This window comes from Seriola aureovittata, chromosome 2, assembly GCF_021018895.1.
Source record: "Seriola aureovittata isolate HTS-2021-v1 ecotype China chromosome 2, ASM2101889v1, whole genome shotgun sequence".
In the NCBI taxonomy this organism is placed as follows: domain Eukaryota; kingdom Metazoa; phylum Chordata; class Actinopteri; order Carangiformes; family Carangidae; genus Seriola; species Seriola aureovittata.
The window spans coordinates 4,201,595-4,218,896 of record NC_079365.1 but is presented as its reverse complement, the minus strand read 5'-3'; the positions used below and the strand labels follow the sequence as shown (position 1 = coordinate 4,218,896).

Here is a 17,302-nt window from a genome sequence, read left to right as displayed (position 1 = left end):
GTACTGCCATATAACAGAGCATATAAGGCAGTGATTGTTGTCTGGTGAGGCCCGACTCCAAGGAAAGATGGGATGGAAGGAAACAAAAGGTCATCGTTATTATAGCTTCAGCTCAGGGACAAAGAGGAGACGAGAATGTGACATCATTTCTAACTACGCGCCTTGTGTAACACTGGTGAAGTGGAATCTCAAGGTTGGTTCACTGTCTGTCGAGGCTTAACTTTTCTCTCCACAACCCTGCAGAGAGAGATGTCTGACAGGATTGATTACCACCGCGGGGCAAGGGGGGAAAAAACCACCTCTGGGTTGCTTCTATCTCTCAGACTAATCACGCCAAACATGCAGACAGGCCTTAAACCAATGCTCTTCACTGAACAGTGTTCAGGGTGACATTGGTTTTTCATTGCAGCACGTAGAAAGGAAACAGGAGGAGTTCAAAACTGGCTTTCGTTTATCCCAACTTCCTAAAAGGTCAGACAATGTTGTTTAAGGCAACAATCAGATAGTTGTCTCTCTTCGAGCTTTGTTTGGAGTTCATGTGAATATTAACTGACTGTCATCCGAGCCAACTAAATAAAACACTAGATATGGACTGAACACAGATATGATTCTCAGGCTTTATGGTTCTTTAGTTTGTACGAATTGTCCTGTAATAAAATCCTGTGTGATAAAGAAAATGTGCTTTAAAGCTACCTCAAGAAATGACCATGTTTACTGTGAAATGTTGCATTGACAAACTAGATAGAATAGAAAACTCAAATTTCCTCTTTGGTTTAAAGACCCTTTTAGAGTCTTTTAGTGTTTTGGTTTCCTGGCCTGACAACTCCACTCTCCTCCATCTTGTTTCCACCTTAACACTACCTGCCCAGCATCAAACAACAGGATTATATGCTAACATGCTAACAGAACCATCAATTAAAGCAGCTCTAAATGTTGTGAATAACTGAAATTCAACAATTATCTTTCCTTAAATTATTTAAGAGTAAACCATATTACCTTAGTACAGCCAATTTTGAACTTTATTATTCTGCTTTCCCAGTCCTAACCAGACTTTTGGAATAAGGATTAAATTTACCTGCAATTCATAAATGTTATTTTACAAGTTAAATAAAATGTTCCCCTGTTCAGCTCCGGTTCCCTTGTCCTGAATTTTATGCGTTTTTTAATAGGTTTTTGGTGCCTGACATGGTGCCAGGGTGATGCAAAAATACATCATTCCTGCAGCTATCTATTAACACTTTATATCTTGTTTGTTTAGCAGGTACAAAATCGGACAGAGCCAGGCTAGCTGTCTGCTGCTGCCTCTAAGTCTTTATGCTAAGCTAAGCTCGCATATTCAACATACAAACATTAGAGTGGTGTAGATCTTCTCATCTAATTGGTTTATTTTCCAAATGTTGAATTATGTGAGTAAATCCTGTCTCAAAGGTGTGAAATCTTTCATATCTGACAACAGATGAGAATTCAATTTACACATTTGTTTTCTCCATCAATCCAAGTCGAGATTAGAAATACTCATATACTGTATATTTAGTCTGACTAGTTTTACCACAGTAGCTTTTGACTTCATCTTATGTATCTAATCTTACGTAGTCTGGACAGAAAAAAAAATGCATTTGAATGGAATAGGTCTCACAAATCTGCAGATTCTAAATAGGATTTTAACGTGCAATTTAGTTTCTGTTAGAGCTATTGTAAGAACCAGGTTTCATCCAAATTCAGATTCATACTGTACAACTCAAATTGGGACTTTATTTCAGGTTGCTTACAGAAACAGAAGCTGTAGCTATGTATGAATCCAGGCCTGTTCACATTTAACTGTGGATTGGACACTTCAACGGTACAAAGGTTTGTAATATCTCCATTATACGTGTGTCATTGTTGTTAGAACATGGCTGGATAATGGCAGCTAAAATTGGATTAGCTGCATTGCAGACTAAACACACCAGCTGTTTAACAGTGATTCTCTCTTAACCACTCTGGTTTTTATCTGTGTGTGCACACGCACAGTTGTAAAAGCAAAGCTGTTTTTTTTCCCGTCCATATGAACTACTGGAGCACACAGTAATGTAACCCCAGGCCCAAGGTCAGTTTTAGAGCATATGACCGATCACACACATACACAGATGACACAGACAGTTGAGTGCATGTGCCTCTCTCTCTCTCTCTCTCTCTCTCTCTCTCTCACACTCATGCACACATACAGACAAACACACACACTAAGTCTAAGTGCAAAGAAAAGCACATAATTCATGTTGAATTCATTTCTAATGTGATGTTGTAACCAATTAACGTTTTGTGCTCTTGCTCCAGAACCTGATCTGTGTTCTGGAAGAAATAGATAGAGTACCTCTTCTCTGGGTATAGCCAACCCATCTCTGATATGTCTCATATGTTACTGAGATGCCAGGTTACTGTAAGAGAAAGTGTTGTGAGCAGTGTGGCTGCTGTGCAAGATTATAGTTTGATAAAAAAAAACCTTATGTGAAGAAATCCCTCCTTATCACCAACAGAAGTGGCTAAAGGTGACTATTATTAATGGGACTTAAAACAAGACATCAGCAGTGAAAAAATAAGAAACCAGTTCATAATTATACAAATGAATCCTGGGTTTCTTTTTTCTTGTCCTCCCTCTGCATCTCACCTTGGGGGTCATATCTCCAAATAGCAGATCAACCTTTCTTTTATTTAGTTTGTTTCTGCATGTCTGCTGTTGCCCCCCCCCCCCCCCCCCCCCCCCCCCCTTGACCCTCCTAGAGATCACAGCTTGTGCTGGCAGCCTGTCCGGCTGTCAGGAACAGGAAGCTGCCATGCCAGGTTTCATTGGACAAACACAGCAGTCGGATGAAGCTGTGGTCTCCCTGTTAGCTGGCTAATGGTCTGCGCTTACACTGTGCCAGAGCTGCTTTTCAGTGGCCTCTCAGGGTCATTCATTCATTCCATCTCAGCAAACTGGGCAGAGGGAAAAAAAAAAAGTGTAAGAGAGAGTCAGAAAATATTTGCCCGAGGTTTTGAATCTGAGCATGCGCACGTGTGACCCGATCCCCCAGCATGAGTCACAGTGGTGTACCTCCGTGCCTGTGCTGCACGCCTTATATGTAGACGGATTGGTAAATGTGTATCATATTTTCTGATGACTGTGCCCACTGACCTCTTGAAAATCAAAGCCCATCTAAACAAGCCCCACATCTTTTCCTTCTGGCCCCATTCTAAATGAGTACGCATGAGGGGAGTGGAGCATATTCATTTAGGTTCACTCGACCACTGACATATGGCTTTTTGCTGAATCACACAGAGTCCTCCCCCCCCCCCCCCCCCCCCCCCCGAGGCAACAATCACTGAACTGCTCCAGTGGATTTGGTCACTGGCCAAAAGGACAACATTTTGTCTGCACTGGGCAGGTCATGATTTCACAGTTATGACCTTTAAGGGAAGGGATAGCCGGAGAGTTCAAAATGGAGAAGGTTAGCTTATTAGCGAGTTAGTGTTGCACCATACACTTTTCTTTAACCTCCTTTACTGGAGTGGCTGAATGAGAGATTGTATTGAGTTAGTTACAAATGCTGGAGGAACAGAGGCTAGCGCGGACGTGATGCCACAAATGGCTCTCTGTGAGCTTGTTGACTGAAGCATAATATGCTTTTCATCACCACTCTAGCTACAGTACTTTGGTCACTACAGTGCACTACAAACCCATTGTCAGATTTCCTGCATCACCTGCTTTCTCACAATAACCTGTTTTCTTGTGTTCATGTAAACATACGTAGTGTGGTGGGACCATGGATGAGTTGTTTGTGAAATGTCTTTATTTATATAAAGGAAACACAAAATGTAGCCACCATGCAGGAGACAATTCAAATATAATGAATGCAATGCAGTAAAGCTCTTCAATTCAAATGTTGCACGCTGTCAAATAAACACATGTTGCTGTTCTTTTGATTATCCTTGCTACTGTTAGATTAGCTTGTCTGCTGCTATCTTAACTAGCTAGCAAGCCTTTATGGGTATGCCAACATTACCTTTAAAAAGAAACTAAAACAACATCACAGTGGCTCACAACTTACTTGGTTTTAAGACTTTTTGAGAAAAATGGCCCAATATCAGACCTCCTCCTCCTCCTCCTCCACCTCCTCCTCCTCCTCCTCCTCCTCCTCTCCTCCTCCACCTCCTTTCCCATCTGGCTCCATGGTTATCAACCTGCCTGCATGAGCCTGACTGAGATCACAACGCTATGTGTGCGTGCTGAGGATAATTGCGTTTGCCAGTAAATATTCAAAAGATTCAGTGGTTGTCTGAGCTCATAATTCATATTCATATTTTGGAAGTAAAAAAAAAAGACCCAGTGCTGAAGAAGAAGAAATCCCTGTCCCTGTAGGAGGCATTGTTGCACCTTTGAATAATTTTCTAGTGTTTTTTTTATTTGGGTGGACAAATGCTCTTAATATTGAGGGGGACGTATCCACTGCATCTCCCCCTGAAATCTACGCCTATGGGTGGGATTGAACTTTTCGTTTCAGCCAGAGCTATAGCCACAACATCATTTGTTAGGGCCTTTCAAAAAGGCTAAGAAATGAGCTTTAAAAAAATGATCAATGTTTGCTGAGTTTTGGTTAGTTTTAGGCACAAAAACTATTTGATCAACATTATCATTGTCACAGTAAACGAAACCAATGTTGACTTTTGGTAGAACACAGGAAACTAATGAGGTGTTGCTGTGACACTGTCATGATACTTCCGCCTCTGCTCTTCATCAGGTAAACACGGATGCAGGTTACTTTAGGGCTTTGAAGAAATAGCAAATGATCAGACAGTCTCAACAGCCTCAAATTCCCCCAGTCATTCAGAGGACATGACTCAGTGTCCTGGCTCGTGATGCAGCTGCAGCTCCACAGATGCTTTTGTTGGCCTTTCCAGGCCTCGTTCTAACTGTTGTCCAATGGCCCAACAGGAGAACCGGGACGACTGAGGGTCGTTTCGTCCTGCACCGCGAACAGTCAACTTAACCAGTGATAATAATTCATTAATAAATAATAAATAGTTGACGGACCTCTTCCATCACCTGTGTATGACACTACCTGGCTGAACTGCGGCAGCTGGCAGTGTGTGTCCACGCTGTTGCCGCTGAGGCTCTGCTTCTGCCAGCCCCATCTGTCTACACTGAGTTTGCCTTTGAAAATGGTAAACAATAATAATAATTATCCATTGTTGCTGAGCGGTCGGAAAAGTGAAGAGTTCAGAAATCAGTCACATGATTTTGGTTGACCCTTGTTCAGAGAGAGAAAGAGAAAGAGAGAGAAAGGGAGAGAGAGCACTGGAAAACTGCTGCCCTTCACCTAATGTTCTGTTGACTTATTGACATGTTGTAGCCTCCATTTTCTCCTGTAAGAATTGAAAAATAATTAAAAAAATGAATAAATAAAAATGAATAATATTAATTTAATCCCTTTTTCAGATTTAGTGATTAGCTACAACCAATAAACCAATAACCACAAATAACCAACTACTCTGGTACCCGTGACATCAACTTGGTCACATCATCACATCATGGTTTGTGTGTGTGTGTGGGGGGGGGGGGGGGGGGCCTGGGATGGAGTCAAATTCCTGGCATGAATTATTTCAGTCCGCCCTTGTTTTTGTCTAAGATTATTTGTTGACGAGGAACTAATCCTTGATACAGCCTTGCTGCACTGAGTGAGCTTGTTTTCATCATTCAGTGTTTAATTTCAGTAAACACATCAATGACTGTGCTCCCATCTGTAATAGTACAAACACACATATGAGCGGCTCTCTGTCGACTGTCTGTGTTTCAGAAGGCTGTCATCAGAAATTTATTAGCAAAGAAATGAATGTTACATCTGAACGACACAGAAAAGATATAAACCCTCATGAAGATGCATGAGATGGGGGGAGCAGCTGAGGAAGACAAACAGAGATCAAAGAGGAGCGGGAATAAAAAAAAGAAAAGAAAAAAAGATGAGAGTGGGCGCCGTGGCAACATATAGTGTGTTTGTGTCCCGTGAGGATCACAGCCATGAGCAAGCTGAGATTTGTTGGCACCTCACTTGGAGCAGATGTATTTGTGAGATTGCATGTGTGTGTGTGTTTGTGTGTGTGTGTGTGTGTGTGTGCGTGCGTGCGTGCGTGCGTGCGTGCGTGCGTGCGTGCGTGCGTGTAGTCAGACAGTGTCACACAACCAACTTCCAGCCTTTGACAGAGGTAGCTCTGAGACTGATGCCAGATACTCCTGATTGGCTGCAAACATCCAAACCCTAAAACCGTACTGCTCTCCACACAGAGAAGTCTGTTGTCTAGAAGATAAATGAAGCAAATTGGTACACACACACACACACACGTGCACACACACACACACACACACACACACGTACACACACACACACACAAACACACACACAAATTGTCCATTGCAATCAGGAACTTTCTCACTGACGACCCATGCAATTAACTTGTTCAAGAGGGCAAATGAGGGAGTGGAGTGAACAAAGAGAAGATCCCAATCAGAGTGGGGGGGGGGGGGGCATTTTTCTACATCCTGTTGAGAAGCGTGATACCTCAGATTCTATTTTTCTATTTCAATCGCGGCGAGGTGAGAAGAGAAAACAAGAGAGGACAACAGGGAGAAAATATCATGCTGGAGAAGCTGGCAAACACCAAACATGGTGCATCCCCACTTGTGGCTGCCTGAGGACAAACACTCTGCTTCTCAGTACACAAGTCAATGTTTTAGATTCTCAAGGGCAGGATGAGATTTAAGATAGTGTGCTGTTTCAGCAGCTTCTGATCACCTGATATCAGGTCTGCTGTGTTTGTATGTTGCTAACAGACAATTGCTGTATTGTCCCAAAAATCGGGCTCATCGGGGATTTGAACCCAGGCCCTCTCGCACCCAAAGCGAGAATCATACCCCTAGACCAACGAGCCTTTTGTGTTTAAACTTTATCTTAAGAAAAATCTCAAATTCTGAGCTATTTGCGGCATTTTCATTGAAGACACATTTCTGCTCAGAACAGCTCAGATTGTTTCAACATTGTTTCATATGTTGGACCCAAACAGATAAAACTCTGTAACAGTATTAGAATAAAGGATAGACAAGAAGTTTGTTACTCCATCCCTCCAGTGGAGCTCCAGAGACTTGTATAATCAACACCAAGGCAACACATAGAGGCCCAATGCTTTACTAAGAGAGTTTGCATTGGTTTTTGCTTTCATTTCTCACCTATCTGTATATGCTATGTTTTAGCATCCAAATAACACAACCAAGCAAGGTCTGCTTTGATATATGTAAAGACATTTCTTCGGAATGCAACATGTCGCTACTGACCATTGTTATGTTACTCCAAACAACGGGCTCATCCAGAATTTGAATATTTCATTTTTATCTCAAGAAAAATCTCAAATTCTGAGCTGAGCTTTAAAATACAAACACAAACCCTTTACACAGAAACAGAGTCTAGCTGTGGTTCCTGATAATCTTTCAGATCTCTACGAGTTCATTTTCACTAAAGACACATTTCCATTCCAAATATCTCTATAGATTGTTTCTTTAAATTGCAATGTGAGGCCTAAAGACATAATCAGACCTCAATGAAAGAAGAATTAAGTTATGACCAGTACAAGTCAAACATACATTCAGTCCTGTTAGGGGGAGACATGACCAAAGAGCAAACCTTTGAGAAACAGATATTTGGTCTTGGCTTTGAGGACTTTACAGAAAGATATCACATTCTTATCGGAAACAATGGGCTCGTCCGGGATTTGAACCCGGGACCTCTCGCACCCTAAGCGAGAATCATACCCCTAGACCAACGGGCCACATGCACAACAAAGGTATCTCAAAAAATGAGAGGAGGAGAGGGAAAGGTAGGTATTTCAGTTTTACATCTGAGACACAGAGGAGAAAATGAGAGATTAAATGATTAAAGTATGAGATGTATGTATTGTATAATTCTAACCCAGATTGTTTTTGTTAACAGATATCTCTGGTGTAACTCCAAATTCTTCAGAAATAGTCCCTGACAATTCATTCTAGTAGATTACATTACATTACATCATAGAGCAAACTAAGAGAGACCCTCTCTAGTGGTTGAAAGAGTATTTTCTCAATAGCAGACATCTCAGGGTGATCTATAAAGTTTACACACTAAGTGATATATTTCCTTACTTGTAGGAAATGTAAAGAAATCTTGTCTTTATGACTCCGGCAACAGTCAGACAGTCCATCCCATTCTAATGGACACAATATCTCAGTAATACCTCGATGGAACTTCTTTGAATTTGGCACAAACTTTCACTTGGACTCAAGGATGAAATGAGTAGATTTTGGTTGTCAACGGTCAAAGTTCAAGGTCATGGTGATCTCACAAAGGTCAAGGTCGCAATGACCTCACAAAACACATCTTTGTCCTACATGTCATCAAAGGCCTTGCATTTCTTGACCACTGCTGCTGAATAATCATTGAGGAAAGAAAATCCTCCATCCAGTACAAGCGGGATGATCCGATTCAGCACTAACCAGGGTTGTTTGATCGCTTATAGCCGCCAGCACCATGTCAACTTTAGCATCGATATCCTTCATGATGTTATCGGTTATTCTGTCCATGGCTTGGAGAACGTTCCGGTCAATGTTACAGCTATTGCTAGCATTTTCATATTTAGCAGCGTTTCCTCTGCAACGCCATCTTGGCCCTGTCATTTTTCAGTTTGGTTCAAATGCAGTTAAAGCAACAATTTCTCTCACATGCTCAAATCATCTGCTACAGTCATGATTCTGTCCTCCCACTCGCACAGATCTGACCTGCAGACAGACTAGTGTTCAGACTTTTTTAGTGATCTCTCAAATGATTTGTCGTCATTAATGCTTCCATAATTTCCAACCATGATTTACAGTTTTGGCGGTACAAATGGGGAGAGCCATAGTAGAAAAACAGTGTTTGTACCCAAAACAAATGGAACAAGATTCTGTATCACTGTGTCCTACATTCCCAGTCATACTCTGAACTGTAAACAGGAAGGAATGTCTGTATACACTGAAAGTTGCTGCATTTTAAGCATTTTTCAGTGATGCCTGACAAATATTTCGAAATGGAGTTATTTTAGATGTGAATATGGGGCGTGGGTTTTTACTGCTCTCTTCCAGGGATGCAAGGAACTCTTAAGTGGTTAATAACCCATATATATATTTACATCTGAAACATTTCACAGAAGCTTTCGCTCAGAGAAATGTGTGTGTCAGGGAAGTGCAAGTAAGCTTGTAAATTAACATCACCCTTGTTTTTTATTCTTAAGTCTTAAGTGGGACCTTCTGGTTGTTTTTTAAAGTGCTTTATAAATAAAGCTGGATTGGATTGAATTGGATTGGACGACCTGCTCTATCGCCTGAGCCACAGCTGCCTGTCTCGACACGATTGTCCCTCTTAAGATCATTTGGAATCAATCACTTGATTTTCCCTTGACAACTATTGGATGGACTTCCATGAAAATTGCCATGGAAAGAAAACATTCTTTTGTTTTCTTCAAAGAACAATTGTGTTCTTTTCAGGATGAACTGTAATAACTTTGGTGATGATCAGACTTTTCCTTCTGTGCCATCATCCAGTCAAGGTTTCAAATTGTCCATTATTTTGGTTTATGACCGCCTACCAGCAAAACTAATGACATTCCCATCAGCGTAAGTTGTACCTGTGTTTAGTGATAATGCTAACATGCTAAACTGAAATAGTGGCTGTGGTAACCAAAATACCTACTGAACATCAGCAGTCACATTTTGCCCAGCTGACGTTAGCATGTAGCTCAAAACACAGCGTGGCTGTAGAATGGCACTGGGATAGAGAAGGAAGGCCAAAATGGCAGCAAACAGATCACATTCCTGCTGTGATGTTATCTGAAATAACGGAAAGTTGATTTATTGCTTGTAAAGGCCAATGTAGCAGAAGACACTAATATTTAAAAATAGGCTGTGTACAGTGTTTCACAGGGTAGAATATAAAACATTTGTGCATTTGCGTTTGTTTTTTGGAGAGCAGCGGCTTCCTGTGTGATGTCCTGCCAGGGAAACCATTGCTCCATGCAACCATACGACATGATTTACATATGGCAGACTCAGGAATCAACCCTGTGATAGGCTAGCGAGCAGGGTGTACCCCACCCTCTCCCAGTGTCAGCTGGGATTGGCTCAGGCCACCCATGACCTTAAAAGGCTGCTGAATGAATGAATTATGCAAATCAAAAGTTCTTGATCATAAGTCTTCTGAGAGCTCTTTTTTGTGAGGCCTGGGTCCCATCAGCAGATGCCTCTTTTGATCAAAAATCAAAGTCAAAATGTTTGATTGAAGTCAGAGTAGCTGTAAGCCAGACCTCCAATCTGGTTTCATTGATTAGATTCCAGGTTTGATAACTGCTGACTCCAGTTAGCTTTTGTTGATGCCATTAGCCGAGGGGTTCACATACTTTTTCAAGAATACACTGTGATTGTTTGAATGATGCGCTCAATGTGGACAAGAACAATACAAGGATTTGTGTGTTATTAAATTACACATTGCGGTTGTTCGATATTGTAACTTAGATGAAGATCTGGCTACATTTTTTCACACTTTTTTCACAGCACGATGTAATTTAGCTTGGTCTCGGCAGATGAGAGGCCACGTTTCTTTTACACAGAGTTGCTAATTCTTGTTTGAGCAACGTGTTAGTTCACAGATTTGTATCCTATGAGATAACGTGTTGGTTCACAGGATTCAAGATTCCTGTGCGCCTCACTGTAATTTTACTCCTGCATGTGTTTATTAAGGGTTCGGCTAAAAACCAATAGGATTGTTAATGTAAGTGGCAGATCAAGAGGTAATGTGGACAGTGAGTGAAAATGATCCTCTGATACATTTCTATTTTGTGGTAAAATGTTTTCCAGAACGCAAATGATGAAAGTCACAAGATATTTTTAAAAGCACGTTACAGCAATTATCAAAGCATCAACAGCATCTTAAAAAATCACATCAGTTATTTGAGTGAGAGCAGCGAAGAAAAACGACTGTGCAGCATCAGTTAAAAGACGCAGGGAGAGAAAAGGTCATTTCTCATTCACATCGTAGCAACGAAACACATCCTCCTTATTAGACAGATACCAACAGGCCAAACTAGTAAAAGCGCCCTGTACTGTTAGTCAGCTCGTGACACAAAGAGGTCTTTGTACCAACGCTAATTTGGTTGAGTGGATTACACCTCTTTTTTTAGACCGCAGTGTAAACTACATTGTGCATGTTGTTCAATTGAACTCCTGTATGAAGTGCTCTGGTGCTTATACACTATTCAGTGAAGCTGTACCCTGCTGAGACACAGGGGAAGTCTGACAGGGAAAAATATCAGCCAGGACCACGAACACATCAGCACTTCAGCCGGTCTATAGCATTGATTTCTCTCTGGAAAGTGAGCTTCTTTACTCCTCCGTTCTTAACCCCTTAATCTGCTTTATATCTGATAGTGTTTTATTTTACCAGCTTCCTGAATGTATCGGCTTCTCTGATATTGTATACTTTGACTGGCAGTTATAATAACAGATACCTGTTGATTGTCTGTTGGTGTTTCTATGTTCACTATGATTTGGCATGTTAAATCACAGTGCAATAGCAATTCATCCTAGTAATTGCTATATCCACTCATTAAAGATCCCAGGATTATCCACAACAAGCATGTATAATGTATAAGTGTCCAGCAAATGCCTGTCAATGCTTATAATGTCTATTTTTTAGCTTTAGCTGGTCAAGCACTGCTAGTTTTCGTTATCCTGATATACTGTATGTCACTGCTGTAATCTCAGAAAACATGTTTTTGGCAATAATTTAACAATTCATATGCTAATCATCACTAAATTTCACACAAATGTCTCACAGGATAAAGTGATGTGACATCATCATCATGCTCTGCATAAACATTTTATTTAACAGCATCAGGAACACAAGGGAAGATAGTGACCATATCTCACATTTGGTCAGATACTTGAATCAGGGACATTAATATTGGGTGCTGCTGTGGAGACGGAAAATCAGTTCTCGTCTTGTGCAAATCAGAGTCGGCCCTTAAATACCAGGCGACATCACAATCGGATTTGAGCCACCATCAGCATTACACAGAGATGACCGAGGAGGTGACGTCTCTTCTCAGTTATTATTGTGGAGACCATACACACACTCACTGTAACTAACACAGGATGCACATGCTTTAAACCGTGATGTCAAGATGACCTTGTTTATGACTTTCTTTTTCGTCTGAAGACTTCATTGTTCTTCTTTCATCCTAGTACGTCACAGCATCTCAGAGATCCTCCTTCAAAACTCCTACACGTCCGACACACATCCTGTTGTTACGCAGGTATAAAGTCTATTCTCCACATTTAATACGTGTGCACAGGAGGGATTGCACAGGGCTAAACTCCTTTATAATGAGTTGCTTTGTATTTAGCTTCAACACTGTAATATCATGTGGATTATATGACACTCAGTCATGCTAATAAGAGCATAATCACATTGGAAAAGAAACGATTCAAGCGGGAATTTATCACAAAGAGCCTGTCTTGAAACTGTAGTGATTGTATAGATTGTCTTTGCAGCAGGATTCATATTTCAGGCACCGTCTTCTGTCACGGCTACGACTTTGTGTTCTGTCAGAATGAGTTTTATTGTCCAAGCATGTGAACGCATACAAGGAATTTGACTCTGTTTTTTCTTGTTTTTTTTTCTCCATGAGCTCACACACTAATACATTAGACATGCAGCAGAACAAGAACAACAAAGCTTTACAAAGTCAAGTCAGTTTTATTTATTCAATGAGCTGGGGGAAAACTCCGGCCCCCATGCAGTGAATTATTGCTGCTAAGATATCTGTGTGTGTGTATGAAATAGATGTTAACTGCACTTTAACTGCTGTGATGAGGAAGCCAGAGGCATTTTCCAGCTCCACAAGTATAAAGTCGAGGACTCTGCTGCTGCTGCTTCAACTGCTCACTGAACATGATTGTGTTATTAACAGCATACAGAGGTTGGCAGTCCTCTTTTCAGCAGTGCTGCGGCAGTGACTTCGCTGTTCTGTGCTGCCAGGAGCATGTTTCCCTCCCCAACCAAGAGTCACATGCTGAGTTTGACTGATTCCTAAAGGCTTCCCCTGTTTGGAATTAGGAGTCCTCCCTTTCTCTGCGCTGATCTGGGGATTACTTACTTCTGCCGTCGCTTTTTGAGCCGCTTCCTCTCCTCCTCTTACTGTTCATTTTATGGCTGCCACCCACACTTCTCTTGTTCTGAGAAAGCCGTCATTATTTTTCTCTTAACTCCCGGGTCTTTGTGCATATTGTTACACCTTTATACTGTTCAGACTGAAAGTATTTGGGCAGTTTCACATTTTTTTTGTTCATCATCCTTAATTTTAAATGAAATACATTGAAATACCAAGTCTCATTTGTATAATGTTATGTTTTTAATGTCTTCTTTTTCTCATACCCAATTTTTATAAAGGGTTCTGTTTCAGTTATTTCAATTGGTTTGGTTTCTCTGTTTTGTATTTTATGTGATTATTATCGTTTATTTATCTTTGTTTTGGATTTACTTCATTGGTCCTCAATTGCTTCTGTATTATCTACCTCAACTCAGATTACAACTTAGTCTTACAGAAGGCTTGGATGGAAAAGACCAATAAGCCGTCACATTGTTTGAATGGATCATGACGAAAGATAATAAAAAACAGAATTTCAGAAAAGAAGTCTCAGCTTTAATTTGAGTAGGTTTCTATCAATATAGAATGAATTGCGTGGGAGGTGTATAGAGGTTCAAAAGTATTGAACAGATACACATGGAGTCAAACAAAATCATCATATTTAATATTGTGTAGTCAATGACTGCCTGAAGTCTTGGACCCAGGGACATCACCAGACGCTTTGTACCTTTGTATCTTTGTATCTCTGACGGTGATGCTCCCTCAGGCCTTCACTGCAGCCTCCTGCAGTTCCTGCTTGTTGTGGGACTTTGTTCCAGGACTCTTACGTATCTGTGAACTGCAGTCTGGTCTTTCTTTGTCGGTGGTTTACCAGGGGTTTGCATCATGTGCTGCATCCTCTGAGGTTCTGTCATGAAGTCTTCGCTTGATTGTTGACAAGGAAACATGTCCGCCTACATCCTTCCTCTTCTTTCCGTCACCCACAAGATGCTCCTCGGTCGACCAGCTCTATGACATTTTCCAGTTTCCTATTTTTTTTTCTAGAGCGAACCCAACTGTAGATTTTGACCAACTAAATACCTTTGATATCCCTCTGATAGATTTCTGCTTTTCTGAGCTTCGGCATGATCTTCTTCACTTACAATGGTCACCTCTTCACTCCTCATATTGACTGACAACTCCTCCTCAGTCTGAACAGCAAATCTCAGTAAACTCTTTTGTTCATGAACAACGCACACAAGCGGGTGGGTGGGGGTTCTCTCCCTGACTTAGCTGTCTGTCTCTCACTGTCACTATCGGAATTAAGGCAAAAATAACTTAAAAAAAAAAAAAAAAAATGTGATGAACCTGGCCGGGACGCACTTGTTGTTCAACGCTTTGTGACTTTTAAAGTTAAAAGCATTAAACAACAAGTGCATCCCAGTGTCCCCTGGAAACACCTCCGCTGTGTTGGGAGTATTTGTAGCACATGTTGTCAAATTGATGATGTTTTCTGAATTTGTTTGTGTTTTGTCTGTTTGCATTTTCTTAAGTTGCAGTGTGTTGATCTCTCAGGGCCACTGTACAATGTCGATAATTATTGATCATTTTGAATGAGCTATTTGACCAGGAGAAGAGTAGTTACACTGCTGCGTGAGCTTCGTCCTTTTCCCCGTTTCGATGTTTTGTCAATCGGTGCTGCTGCTGATGCCTCTCCATCCTGAACTGTCTGTGGGCTGTGTCTTGAGATGTGGCGGATGTTGATTGTGGCTGACGACGTGTTGTGTAATCCAAAGGGTGGAAGCGGCTCCTGCTCTTGGTCGGGACAGTTTTCAGCACAATGATTGGCTGTTTTTCACTCGGAGCGTGCTCCATTATCAAGGGATATGATAGGCTGTTTATGAGCCAGGCGGGGAGCGAGCTCAGGGTTTGTTCATGCAACTGTGAAACTTTCTGTGGAAAAATTTCCATATAGCTATGTTGCTGTTGTTTTATCACCCAGGCCTAGCATTCATGCATGTGTACACATGGCATGCTCCTGATTGTGCTCAGGCAGCCATCTGATCTGCACTGTGCAGGTACTGCAGCGAGCTTTTAATCTGACAATACACTGAGACAGTAATATCCTGATGGGCTGTTGAGGCCTAAAAATAAAAGCAGGGAGTATGGAGTCTCGTTGTAACTGAACCCACCACAGACATCTCTCTCCTTTCACAATAATGAGCAGGAACTCGCATATGCACAAATCCATCATACTGAAGGAATCGTGAAGACATCTCTGCAGCAGACAGACAAGAGGAAAGGAAGAAAAGCAAAAAAGCAGGAGAGTGACAACTAACTAAAAGGGATGGCTGTGGTTGTGTAACCCACTGAGGGAGAGAGTGTATTGATCAGCTGCTATCCTGCCGCTTTCCGCCTCATTATCAAATGACACAGAAGACTGTCTTTGGTCAAGCTGCACATAAAGATCCATTATAGCTGCACAACAAACTCTGCAGCTCGTGTCATGTAGGCAGTGCACCACGGAGTGTTGTTGTCTTTGATTTTTTTCTGTACTATATGTTCTGTACAAGATCTATTTTTGAAACGTTTTGCACTGAAAGAAAAAAAATCTTCTTGTTTGTAGTTTGTATGATGTCGCCCTATAGAGCAAATATTGGGCCTTTAAACTGCTCTCCAAGAAAAGCATCAATGTGTATTCTATACATCAATAGACTGAAGGATTGATTGTAAAAGTAACTCCCTCTCTCTCTCTCTCTCTCTCTCTTTGTCCTCCAGACTCTGCACCTCAGCACCATGAACAAGATGAAAAACTTTAAGAGGCGTTTCTCTTTATCTGTTCCTCGCACTGAGACCATTGAGGAGAATGAGTTCACCGAGCAGATCAACCAGCTCAACATCCAGCACACTCAAGGTAAGAACTTCCCTCACTTTAATATCGTTCAGCTTTATGTGGCACCTGTTTGTAAATTTAAAGATACAGTTCCTAGTTTTGCTTGGGTCTGAAATATTTTAAAGTTTTTCCTAGATTTTCACTGAAGGTTTTAAATGAGACGGTGCAGAATTTTAAAGAAATCCAGTTTTACTCTGAATGACAACATTTATGAGCATGCAATGCCAATGTTTTCAAAATACAAATATTTATATAAAATGTGTGCATCGCTGCTACCATTGTTAAGGTTAAAACTGCACTAATCAATATTTTTGTATTAGCAATGGATCAGGAAAATACGTGGAATGCTGAATGTGACTCACAGTGCCGAAACCCGCGGTGAATTATCACCCGACCCCGCAGTTCCCCTCAGCTTTAAGGAGAGTCTTTGCCTCTTCCAGATAATTGTTTCGGTTTAATGATCCACAACTCTCTACTGTTTTGCTTCACACATAAACTGTGTCTCAATTCGGGGGGCCGCATCCGTCGGAGGATGCAGTCTACAGGTCGTTAACCACGAAAGCTGAACTGAAATGAGGCCCTGTGAAGCCCACAGAGGATTTTCGCTTCATGTCACCAGCTGTGTCAGCTAAAAAACTCTAAAAAGCCCATTGTACACAACCTGCTCAGCACCAAACAGCAGACACGCAGTTAACAAGTAGCTGGTGAAGAAAGGGGAGTATTTAGCTTCTATAGAGCCAGATGTTTCCCTCAAGAGTTGGTAGAGAAGAAAAACAGCTAAAAGAGAGAGAATATTGGACTTACATTTTCGAGTGTGACCAGAAACACAACTCTAAATGAATGCTACTGTTGCTCTGTAACTGCTGTGTGTGTGTGTGTGTGTGTGTGTGTGTAAATGAGCAGCAAAACTGAAAACTTACAACTTACATTTACATTTACTCATTTGGCAAATGCTTTTGTCCAAAGCAACTTACAAGTGAGGGACAGTAGTGCAGTAGGACACTTTGGTTTAAGTACTGAATACTACATCTTAGTACATCTTTAATGCAAGGAGATCAGGTGAAGAGGTGCAGTGAAAGTGTTGATTAGGGATGTTAGGGTGATAGAGGTGTGAAGAGAGGAGGTGCTCTTGGTAGAGATGAGTCTTCAAGGGATTCTTGAAGACAGAGAGGGACGCCTCTGCTCTGACAGTGTTTGGACCAGAGCAGTCTGGACTGA

General features: G+C 41.3%; 1 protein-coding gene and 2 non-coding genes across 3 annotated transcripts in view; 1 reads left to right on the top strand and 2 right to left on the bottom strand.

The window, feature by feature from the left end:
* cdk18 (cyclin dependent kinase 18) overlaps positions 1-17,302 on the top strand; it is a 56,867-nt gene that overhangs the window by 11,137 nt on the left and 28,428 nt on the right. The window contains exon 2 of the mRNA XM_056399082.1: positions 15,970-16,105. Coding sequence (XP_056255057.1) covers positions 15,988-16,105 — 118 coding nt within the window. The 5' untranslated portion in view covers positions 15,970-15,987. The remainder of the gene's footprint in view (positions 1-15,969; positions 16,106-17,302) is intronic.
* Positions 6,868-6,939, bottom strand: trnap-ugg (transfer RNA proline (anticodon UGG)). The gene has a single exon. It is a non-coding gene; the product is annotated as a tRNA-Pro (tRNA).
* Positions 7,759-7,830, bottom strand: trnap-agg (transfer RNA proline (anticodon AGG)). Its single transcript has one exon. It is a non-coding gene; the product is annotated as a tRNA-Pro (tRNA).